Source organism: Palaemon carinicauda, chromosome 8 (genome assembly GCF_036898095.1).
Source record: "Palaemon carinicauda isolate YSFRI2023 chromosome 8, ASM3689809v2, whole genome shotgun sequence".
NCBI lineage: Eukaryota > Metazoa > Arthropoda > Malacostraca > Decapoda > Palaemonidae > Palaemon > Palaemon carinicauda.
This window is the reverse complement of record NC_090732.1, coordinates 147474284-147486783: the sequence shown is the minus strand read 5'-3', so window position 1 is coordinate 147486783 and position 12500 is coordinate 147474284. Positions and strand designations below refer to the sequence as shown.

The 12500-nt window shown below is 36.1% G+C and overlaps 2 protein-coding genes and 1 long non-coding RNA gene across 3 annotated transcripts in view; 1 reads left to right on the top strand and 2 right to left on the bottom strand.

Moving 5' to 3' along the window:
• LOC137645023 (uncharacterized) overlaps positions 1 to 7900 on the bottom strand; it is a 30007-nt gene extending 22107 nt beyond the window's left edge. The window contains exon 1 of the mRNA XM_068377888.1: positions 7854 to 7900. The gene's annotated coding sequence lies outside the window, so the exon portion shown is untranslated. The remainder of the gene's footprint in view (positions 1 to 7853) is intronic.
• The window catches only part of LOC137646017 (uncharacterized), a 477241-nt gene that overhangs the window by 107011 nt on the left and 357730 nt on the right, over positions 1 to 12500 (top strand). The gene's annotated exons all lie outside the window — the stretch shown is intronic.
• The window catches only part of LOC137644753 (uncharacterized), a 2217-nt gene continuing 1292 nt past the window's right edge, over positions 11576 to 12500 (bottom strand). The window contains exon 3 of the mRNA XM_068377649.1: positions 11576 to 11806. Coding sequence (XP_068233750.1) covers positions 11804 to 11806 — 3 coding nt within the window. The 3' untranslated portion in view covers positions 11576 to 11803. The remainder of the gene's footprint in view (positions 11807 to 12500) is intronic.

Here is a 12500-nt window from a genome sequence, read left to right as displayed (position 1 = left end):
CATATTTACAGTTAGGATTGTTTCTCACAGCAAGGGACCTAGCTAAAAACCTCAAACTCAACTCCTCTCTGCGAATGGAAAGGGGAGGTATGCCAGAATCAACATAGAGACTGTCAATGGGAGATGTTCTGTAAGCACCTGTGCAGATGCGAAGCCCAGCATTGTGAACAATATCAAGTTTTCCAAGTAAAGTCTTTGTAGCTGACCCATATATTTGGCATGCATAGTCTAACTTGCTCAGACACAAAGATGTATAAATTCTAAGCAAAGTTGTTCTATCAGCACCCCAATCAAAATGCGATATCACTTTCAGAATGTTCAGTGACTTCTTAACCCTGATAGATAGGTCATTTATATGGGGACCAAATGTCATTTTCTTGTCGAAAATGACTCCAAGAAACTTGACACTATCCTCATATGGCAAAATACAATCATTTAAGAAAAGGGTGGGGATCTCTTCCCTTTTACGAGTACGAGTAAAGCGAATGGCTTTGGTCTTCTGAGGAGAAAACATGAATCCACGAGAATTTGCCCATGCGGAAGCAGCATTTATTGCAATTTGAAGATTTTGGCATGCTTGTAGTGCAGATGATCCACTACAATAAATTGCAAAGTCATCGACAAATAGTGATCCTTGTATGCCAGGAGGTATGTGACTAATGAGACTATTAATTGCAACAGCAAACAAGGTCACACTCAATACGCTGCCTTGGGGGACACCTTCTTCTTGCATGTAGGATGAAGATAGTTCTGACCCTACTCTCACTTTAATGGAGCGGTTTGATAAAAATTCTTCAATAAAAGAGAACATATGTCCTCCTATACCCCACGAGGCCAATTGCTTTAAAATACCACCCCTCCAGGTGGTGTCATATGCCTTTTCGAGGTCAAAAAAGACACCCACCACCTGGTTTTGGTTAGAAAAAGCATTTGAAATTTCCCTTGATAACATCAGCAAAGGGTCCAGAGTACTTCGGTTCTTCCTAAAACCAAACTGTCTGTTAGATAAAAGATTTTTTGATTCTAGATACCACACAAGTCTGTTGTTGATCATTCTCTCAAATAGTTTGCATATGCAACTGGTCAAGGATATGGGCCTATAACTAGATGGCAGTTCTGGGTCTTTACCAGACTTGTGGCCTGGAATTACAATTGAAGTATGCCAGGAATCAGGAGATGTATGGGAAGCCCATAGACCATTAAAGGTTTCTAATAAAAATTCCTTGGTATCCACTGGAAGATGTGATATCATTTCATACCGGATGCCATCCTCACCTGGGGCAGTTAAAGAAGAGCTGGAGATAGCATTTTGCATCTCCTCCATACTAAAAGGCAGGTTAAAAGCTTCAGTATTTGAAGAAGCGGGAGGAACAACAGATGTTGATGCTCTAATTTGTTGAAATGCTGGGGAATAGTTGTCAGCACTTGATACATGAGCAAAGTGCTTAGCAAGAACCTCTGCTACATCTTTGGGGTCAGATATATATCTATTATTTTCCCTTAATATTGGTAGAGGCTTAGGGACGAATTTACCTTGAAGTTTTCTAATCTTGCCCCATATTTCCTTTGAAGGAGTTTTGGTATTAATATTAGATATATATTTCTTCCAAGATGCTCTCTTTGCTTTTTTAAAAATTCTTTTTTGTTTGGCACAGGCTCTGAGATATGCTATTCTATCTGCTAAATAGTTTGTCCTCAAGTATCTTCTGAAGCAAGTTCGGGTCACTTTTCTTGCGTTGGCACATTCTTTACTCCACCAAGGAACTACAGAGCGATGAGGTAAACCGCATGTTTTAGGTATAAACTTGCTAGCATTATCATCAATAATATTTTCAAGATGTTGATAGGCATGCACTGGAGATGTAAATTCATCATATTCTTTATCAGTGTGTGAACAGTTTTCATAAGCTGCCCAGTCTGCCTCATCTATCTTCCATTTTGGTGGACACTGAGAAGGAAGATTATGGACATAATTTAACATTATTGGCCAATGGTCACTGCCATGTAGGTGTTCATTTACTGACCAAAGGTAGTCCAATCGAATGGATGAGGAACAGATTGACAAATCAATGGCTGATGTAGAGTTGTGGAATACATCATACCTAGTTGGAGAACCATCATTCATTAGTATTACATCATTGTTGTCGATTAATTCTTCAACAAGATTACCCCATCTATCGCACACATTTCCACCCCATAAAGTATGCTTTGCATTAAAATCACCCATTAAAATAAAAGGGGCAGGAAGCTGATTGATCAAGTCTTGGAGGTCAGAAAGTCTAAGCCTTCTTGGATTACCAGCATGATCTAAGAGGAAAAGTTCTAAGGATGGTTCAATATATAGCGAGCATAAAGTAATCTTTTTCCCGATATGAGTTCTAACTGCACATGCCTGTAGTGGTGTATTGAGTGGGATTGTTTCAAATTTTACAGATTTGTGAATAATAAAACCTGTACCACCTTGAGCTCTTGCAGCTTGCAAAGGAGGGGATCTACAAAAATGATAATTGAGTCCAGGATTAAATGGTTTGTCACTGATCTTGGTTTCCTGTAGGCAAATTACCTTCGTGTCTGAGTCCCTGGTTAAAGTTTTTATTTGCTCAATGCTAGTACTTAGACCTCTGCAATTCCACTGGATGATAGACATTATCTTTTGTTATTATTTTTCTTTGTCTCATTTGTCTTTTGGGACTTTTCAGATGAAGCCATGTAAGGCCTGGAGATGGAAGGCTTTACTAGGCCACCACTCTTCTTTTCTTTCTTTCTAGGATCTTTATAAGAGTCAACCTTAGGATCATGAGCAGTAGGGCACTTACCTGACTTAGATGAAGGTGAGGATGATGGGGACCTTTTCCTCTTTGGAAGATCTTGTTTTCCAATCTCCATCAAATCAGGTAGAGATTCTGCCTGAGACAATACATTTAAGGTGGTGGAAGCCACATTGGCTTCCTTGGAGGATTGTGCTAGAACTTCAACAGTTCGAGCACTTAACCCAGAAGGCTGGGCTACTACCTCTAGGGGAGATGCTCCTATCGGTGACAATACTTTTGGTGTGTTGGACACCATATTGACCTCTTTGGAGGTTTGTGCTCTGGCTTTTATAGCCTGAGCACTTGACCCAGATGGCTGGGCTACTACCACTAAGGGAGATGCACCTGACGGGCCAGGTGCTGCCACTGGTCCCCCTGTGGTAGTAAGGGGTAGTGGATTATAATCTTTTGTTGGCATCTTAACCGCGCGAGCAAAATTAAGTTGCCGATTGAGTAAATGCTTTGCATAACCTACACTTATATGTTCAGCATTTGCTTTCAAGATTGCAGCTTCTTCATTCTTGTATTCTCTACATCTTTTATCATTTGGTTTATGATTATCTTTACAGTTTGCACAGGTTGTATCTCTGTTGCATTGGCCATGTTCTAACAAAGAACAGTTAATACAGATCTTCGTATTATTGCAGTACCGGGAAGGGTGACCGTACTTGAAACAATTAAAGCATTGTAAAGGCCTAGGTTTATATTCTCGAACACGTACTCTTTCATTCTCAATAATTATATGATCTGGTATAACAGGGGTTTCAAATGTTAAAACTACCATGCTTGTTTGAGGAATCTTACTTACTTTCCAAACATTAGCAGGGCACATGTCCAGAATTTCTGGTTCTGAGAATTCATATAGATCTTTATCAAAAACTACTCCTTTACCATAGCTGAAGCTCATATGTGGTTTAATATCCTTAATAGGATCAATTTCTGCAATCTTCATGCCACAAAGCATGTGAGCTTGAGTATCTGATTTTGCATTAATCAAAACAGATTGCTTACCGTATCTACTAATATCCTTACTTTTAATTAAACCAACTTTTTTTTGTATAAATTTACTCATCTTATAATAGTTATAATTATCTATCTTTCCAGATGCAATTATCCATGTTGGGGGCTTGGGGGTTCTTACTTCTGGAAGTCTATGCTCTATTTCTTTTTCCATCCATTCTTCTGGTTTATATACCTCTAGGTGTCTTGGTGCTTTATCACATAAAGCCCCGGAAATCAAACAATTGTCAATTTTTATGCTCTCTAAATTTTTATTTGCTTCTAAAGCAATCTCAAAACTTGAAAATGATACCCAAGCTTCCCAAAAACCTTTACTACCATTAAGCTCCATTAAAATTTCTTTGATTGCTCCAAATCTACAGAAGGCTTCATGAATTATGTCATAGCTACAACCAATTGGTATGTTTTTTAAGTGGAGAATTTTCAGATTTTTTGTTGGATCTGGTAATGAGCCAGAACCAGAGAGTAAAGTATTACGGTTATTACAAGCATCATTTTCCACCAGTGCCGATAAATTGTCTTTAACAACACTGGTCAAAAAAGTATTGTTGGAGGAATCCTTTTTATTGCCGAGGTTGTCAACAGAGCTTTCCCTATTTAAACAAGCAGAAGTCGTCAACGGTGTCTGGGGTTCGCCATTTGATCCAGGGGTACGGGGAATATTAAGTTTACTCATTAATTATTTTTCAGGGGGAGGGAAGGGGTCATAATAACAATGAAAAAAAAAAAACAATGGAAAAAAATATAGTTTAAGGGAGAGAAAAAATTAAGACTGTCTGAAATTCCAAAGAAGACACCGTTAGCCTTTCCTGGAATTAATTTCTCCACCAATGACACCTGTGAAAGCTGCTTACCAAATGTCCACTCCCTACCCTACCACAAAGGGATGGTACCACTATGATTAGAGTGGCTCAAGTGTATGCCAAACCCGCTTGATGGGACTGAGAGCATTTCATGAAAACAATCATCCCCACTCTAATCATAGTGGCAGGCAAACCGGACAGAATGCCGAGAGTCCTATCTCTATAAAATCGCCAACCCCTGGAATCCGAAGGCCAAATTTCCTAAGAGATAGTTCCGCGTGCCAGTATGGGAATACTGACACTCCTAGGTGTCCAAACATTTTCGGGCAGTTGGCAAGACCACCACAGCTCCCACAATTGATTTTGAAATAAAAACCGATCATGGATACAATGTCCCCTCTAAAAAACCTGGACAGTGAAATGGGTAAAAGAGTTTTGACAGCAAGGTTGGAGACAGCTGATAATTATGAAGGAGGAATAAGCAATAAGAGGTAATAGAAAAAGAATGAGAGAAATTTAGAGTCAAACTGAGGAAAAGAAATTCCCCAGTTCGAGAGCCCTCTTGCCCGTCACAAGCCTTCAGCACGGGAATGATATGCCGTGCTGAAGCCCAATGACTTCATCAAGGCATTCTCTCGTTAAGAGGGATGTTACGGAGAAGAGGTTTAGTAGAAGAGGATGTCGTTGATAGAAAGCATTGGGGAAAGCACATCATGCAACCGGCCGCTTAATGTAGGGATAATGGTAGGAAAGACGACGACGACTGTGTGATCACCAATGATTTGCCTGTTAGGCTTTAACAAGGAATCTAGTGTAACACAATATGCCACAAAAATACTCTTATTCCAGTCTAGGGCCAGTGTATTAATGCCTCAGCACGGGGATGTTTACAGAAAGATCTATAGAATCCATGGATTCAAGCCTTTCTAGAAACATGGCATAGTACCTCCAATACTATACATATACACGTCTACTTACAATAAGAGTTTCGTTCAGAAAATCCCATTGTAAGTTCATATTAACCCAAGCCCAGCTTAACTATCTTGAGTCACGCCTATCCAACTTGAAAGTCTCACTGAACGGTTATCGTTAAAATTGTGTAATACATTATTTAGTTTCTTAACAGAAGACATTTTGATATTGATAATTTACAATAACTACCAAAACAATGATGGAACAACAAAAGCAATTATTTAGTCAAAGTGTCGGTACATAGCAATAAACTTTTCTGTAGTTATCTTATATGGCTAATAGTTGGTTATGGGAGGCTGAAATATAAATAATAAGGTTAGGTTTGACATAATACAAGAATAGGGATATCAGTTGTAAAATTCCTCATCTTCTTCTTCCCCTGGTCACAGTTAAAATTTAATCACCCTTCATCTTTTTCCCTTCTGTAAACACATGAGGTACAGAAGGCATTCCACTAGCAACCTGACAAGTACAGCAGTAATGCCTCCGCCTTACATTTGCATGGGAAAAGATCAATTCTAGCGAGGGACCATAAGTTTAAGCTTTTTCTAGGGATACTACTGCTGTAGCTGAGCACCCCGACTGACATTTTGGCGTGCATCCCTTTAGGCGATATATGAACGGAACTGAAACCAGACATTAGCCTTCAACCAGCTCAAATGTATTGAAGGATTATTTTTTTTTTTTTTTCAAATCCAGAGTCGACTGGATTACGCATTTTCTCTTTTCATTGTGAATAAATCTATAACAAGCAATTGCTTCATGATTTTTCTTTCAACTCTTCAAACCTTTCGTAACTGATATCAAGTCTCCCAAATTTTACAAATACCCCAGCCAATCTTCTTTTCTTGTATTTTTTTGGAATATCCAGAAATTCTTGTTCTGTTTTCACTTATTTCGGTTCTTCTAAAGAACAGTTGGTTTGTTCGGTTGAGGGACTGCTAATCTTAAAATGGTGCCTAAGACCACCATTGTTCAAAATGTTATATCTGACATTAAACCATTTGATATCGTTTTTTTCCTTTTTTCTTTGACTTTCATTGTTGTTCAGTTAATGAAATACTTAAATGACCAATCAACCACAAGACCGATCGAGATAATTAATTAGATTAGGCAATTGAAGCAATACCAACCCACATGGATGACGTGTTACAAAAAAAACAAAACAAAAAACAATAGTAATAATAATGCAATGCAGCCCAAAGGAAAGATCATCAATTTGTCAAATTTGGAAGAAATACCAACCAGAGATTACACACACAATCAAACATGGGTGACAATGGACATGTCTAGGGCGTACTAAAAGACTAAAAGATTACTCTGGATTTCATTAAAACATGATAGCGCCAACTTTTCGACAAGGATCAGCCACAAAAAAAAAAAAAAAAAAAAAAAAAAAAAAAAAAAATCCCTATTTTTCAAACGAGTCCATTATGATCGCTTTCCCTCAAAATTTCAATTTTTCTAACTTCATAATCTTTCGAGTTGTTAATTTTTCAGTCTTAACGCACTAAAACTTAAAATTACAATGCTGATTTCCCTCTAGAATATTCACTCCTTTGTGTTAGGTAGCTTCGACTTTCTTTTCAAATCTATTCCATGAATAATAATCAAATGTAGCCTCATTAATCAAAATTGGAACACTATACAATATTTTATATCATAACATACCAGTACTTAATTCGTGTCCTAATCTTAAATCATATATCGCAAGATTGTAAAAAGAGAAGTATCTATAATCGTCTGCTAGGTGACAACATAACACGCTGCTGAAGCACCAAAGACAATAAAAGGAAAACCGAAATACTGTTTGAATTCATCAAGCATTCACCCACTTTTATATGATGCAATGTCAATAAATGGCACTAATCTATCATCTATTTGTTAACTGCTGCTTATTTACTTCAGGAAGTTATAGTTTTAAATTTATATAAACATTTGATATACAGCACAAACTTAACTTGCCTTTAGCAGATGCATGGCAAGTCTTAATGAAATTGATAAATATTAACAACTTCACCCACATTTACGGTAATGCATGTATTCATATCCTCTTGGAGTTGTTCTTGTCGGCTAACTTTTTTAACAGTAGTTTTTGTTTTAAACGAAGTTTCAGTCTTATAATAATTCTTAATTTCTCATTTTCCCTTACCATTAGAACCTAGCCACCATTTGAAGCTCAAGACGTATTGTCTTACCGGAAAACCCATATATCACTAGGGAAACAAACACAGGAAAACAACCTAACCTGAGGATCCCTCTACGAAGGACGGGATCGGTATCTCTGCCCCACCTGGCTACCCTCCCTAAGACGTGTCCTAAACTTAGTTTCTTACCTTATTGTTTTGGCAGAATGAATCCTAGGTTATCCATTACAGTGTGGAGGTCTCATTTCTGATAGAGAAAGTGATTAATGAATTGTACACTCCTCCATGGCTCAAAACTTTTTTTTCTTTTAAAAGAAAAAAGTGCTATTAGAATCCAAAACAGCAAGTACAATGGCGCCATTTCACGGTCTTTGAAATACAGAATTTCTAGTGGAACCGCAAAACGATATGTTTTCCCTTTATATACACTAACTACCACAGTTCTGGTCTTTAACACAATACATGGTTACAAAAAAACTTAAAAGTAGCTTCTTCCTATTCAAAACCAATGTAAATGACCGTACAATAAGAGTGATCGTAACCAGGGCACATAAATATTCTACTAAAACTATAACATGAAAGCATTACATGAAAAAACAAGAGTCATTGCCATAATGAAAGTAGGTGATAACTGCTTTCCCAAAAAAAGTCACTTGATAATGATGATAGCACCAATTGGTCATTTAGACAATAATTGTAATAGCAGCACAGTTTCAATGATACGAAGAAATGGGGAACTAAAAATGGTTATTTTAAGAAAAAACTCTTCATTTGTGGCCAAAGTTACATAAAATAAAGTGATTCGTCAAGAAAGGTTTCAGGAGGATAAGAATACACGTTTTGTTGCATATGCAAGCAGTGTTTAGTGTAGATACATACCATAGGTTTAACCATATTGTAATTTTGACATAGTTTAGTGTGGGATAATGTTAATAAATATTACACATAATTATCAATTAACCCTTCTATAACATATAAAGGAAGATAGTTCTCTGACTGTGAGACATTAAATGATTCATGAACATCAAAGAGGTATAAGCAATGCTGATAAATATATATTGTTAAAACATTCATGGAAAAATATATATTTAACAATAAAAAAAAGAGTGGTCATATTTGAACCCTCAGAAATAAGGAGTTAAATCCCATATAATATTAGTTGTTTATTAAGTATGGGTCCTTTGTAGGGGTGATTTTCGGTTCTCATTTGTTACATTTGCCGAGTCAAACTCTACTAACCGAGAAGATTGCAGTGTGACTGAAGAATTTTTTTTTCTTTAAATAATAAAAGTAGCCCTTACTTAGGATATCCACTTTCCTACAGGATTCTAGGGACGGAGGAGGGACTTGGGGGAACAAACAGTAAATCTTTTTTCCAAAATAAAAGTAGCCATTATTTAAGATCTCCACTTTCTTACAGGATTCTGGTGAGGAATGAGCCATGTGGGGAACAAACAATACCTGTATTTTTGTCAAAACTACCTTTTTGGGTTGCGAGCTTTGGTATACTTAAGGACTAGTACCAGCGCATAAGAAGGTACGCTAATGAAACATTTGTGTCAAGTTTCTTACAATTCATCAAATGACGGGACAGAAAATAGTATCTTAGTATGCATAGATAGAACTAATAAGTCAATATAATTATATCATGAGGGAGAATCCATAGAAGAAGGCTATTTATATTTCGGAATCCGCAGAGGATCCCAATATCTGTCAGCTTTGCCTATCTACAAACAACATTTAAGTTAAAAACAATACAAGTATGCTGAATTGGCTGGGTTTGCTCAATGAGATGATTCTCAAACATCCTACATCTAGACAAATCTGTCGAAATGAATATCCAAACAACTGCATATTCGTAAAAAAGGGGTTATTTCTCTCACAGTAAGTTTCTTGTTATAGAGAGACCCAGATCAGCTTTGTTTATAGGACAACAGACAGCACCCGTGGAAAGGGCCTGACTGGTGGAAAGGGCCTGACTGTTCTCAGTGCTTTTAAATATACATCCTTTTCATAAAGTAGATTACTACAAACAGATATGCAATGTGGAAGGTTGTGACGGGCCGAGAGAAGGTTGTGACTCAAAGGCAGGATGCAAGCAACTGAGTAAATTTATTATAAAACACTCTCCTTTATATACAAAAGCTCAAAGCAACAAGAAATTTCATGTTTGAAAAACAGACAATGTTACAGAGGAAAAAAGCAGACATGTTTAATCTGGTTCATTCTAGGGCTAGGGAAGAGCGAAGGTACTAGCATAATATATACACAAAATGAACTAAGTAAGATCGTGTGACACACGGTTGGTACAAGGTAGACACAGGCTATCACAAAAAGGCTGTAAAGCAAATGAAGGCTCTCATTCTTTATGAGAAAGAGAAGAATAGGCATCAGTGCCTCAGGATGGCTGGGAGTAATAATGGTTTTTTGCCTCTAAGAGATCTAATAGGTTAAAGCTATTATTTTGCAATCTATCTAGGCTATCAGTTACTTTATCAAGGGTTCAGGGGATGAGAGTAGTTGGAAAAGAATGTCGTTGCAGAGCAAAAGAATAAGTTATCTTGTGAAATATACCCAAGTCAAATTCATGTCAAAAGCTTCATCGAGAATCTGTGCGAGAGGATTGTATGAGAAAAAAGTTAATAAAATAATCTTTCTCGCCTCAAAAAAGTGGACCAGAGCAAGAGAAAAGAAAATCAAGTTTTCTCTTGTTGGAATCTATCCAGAAAGAAAGATATTGTATAGGAGGGAAAGACCTCTTACAGCTCACCAAGTAGGTAATGTTGTCAAGTGAAAAGTATCTCCTATACATGCAGGAAAGAAACTCCATGTGTGAAGGTTCTGGTTCAGAGAGAATGATATGAAGGTGGCATAATTGTGGTATATGGACGAGGGAGTAACTTCAGCGTCAGATGCAAAATGAATGGAAACTATGGATTATTCAGACGTAGTGGAGGTATGAATTCATCTGTCTCTATGGAGTTTGAAATTATCTTAAAATCCCTTGAAATAAAACTTCAAGGAAATACATAGAAACTTAAAGATGCAAAGAGACATATAAATAGATATGATCAATTATTACATTTTACATTATATTTGTAATTTAGGAATTGATACGTAGATCTATATTTACAGTTTCTGGATGAGCAAGAGGGCTAAAAGTTATATGTAGGAAGTAAATTATTCTGTTTACTTAAGGATAAGGGAAAGGGGAAATATTAAGCATTATAAAAGCATGTCATGATTAAGTGTAACTGATAATGTGTTGATTATTGCTTTAATTATGGAACGTAATACAGTAATGCTACTGAGTGAAAGCTACAAGCTAAGCTATTATACCATATTTTATGTTGAGGTATGTGAACCTAGAGAAATCTGATAACAAAATTGGCAGATCTGAAATGTGGAGGGAGTGAATAATGTGCAATGCAAAAATGTAAGAGTTCAGTTAGAAGACTAATTATATACCTCAAAAAAAGGACAGGATATGTAATTCCAAAGTTACAATGACAAAAAAAGTGTACAGATTTAGTAATGTTTATCGATGACCTTAATTTTTTATTTCGAAAGAAGATGCAAATGATAGTTTATCTATATCGCCCTTGTAGAGAAAAATATATGTTAAATAATGAAAAAAAAATATATATAAAAGTAGAATCTACAAAGATAAATTGTCTGTAGTGGTAGGAAACTTCCTTCCAAGAAAGTTCCTGTCATGAAAATTGAGAAATTGACTTTGACTTCGAGCAACCAATAAATTTCTTTGTAAAAAGGTTATATTTTTTCACTCCAATTGTTTAGAAAATAAAACAAGAATTTTAAATTGCATTTTTATTAAGTGTCATAGGTTCTCATGAATATCATTTGTATTTCTTTCAAGCATCTTTCAATGAAATGCCAATTCTCAGTAATAATACTTCAATTTTCAAACGTATTCATCTCGATGTGATCCTTTTAATATTTTCTCCATAATATAATAGTTAGATAGCTTGGAAATTACATATAATCAAGAATTCCATCGTCGCCTAGAAACTCGGTCCGCTGTGATCAATCACTGAAATAAAGAAAAAACAATCAGAGGATTTTATAATCTAAGCATTTAGGTGGCATTAAAGGATATTTGCCGTATCTAGGTCCCTGAAGGGTATAATGCCAAAAAACTTGCAAAATCCACAATTATTCGTATTAGAAATCTACATTTCTATACAGTATATCATTGTTCGCAACTATGGCTGGACAGCTTTTCAACTTAAGGTGGCCAGTGGAACGGGCTACCGCTTTCTTCACTAAAGATAGGATTGATCTTTGAGGAATGGAATTTCACTTATGTTATAAAAAGTCATAAAATTAAGGCTAAATCATCCAAGTGTTTTGCAGACACACACACACACACACACACACACATATATATATATACATACACACACACACACACACACATATATATATATATATATATATATATATATATATATATATATATATATATATATATATATATATATATATATGCATGCGTTCCTGGGTGTGATTCTGAACAAAAAATTGGATGGTTGGACATTATTAAAAATTCGGATGATTGGACATTATTACAAATTGTCTGGTTTAACAGTTAAAGTTAGAATAAGAATATGGTTCCATATTTTACAGCACACGAAAAATATTCAGGAAAAATTCCTTCCAAAACATGATTTTGAAGACCCAAAAATTCCTCAAGCAACTATCTAACGAATCAATCTATTTTAATA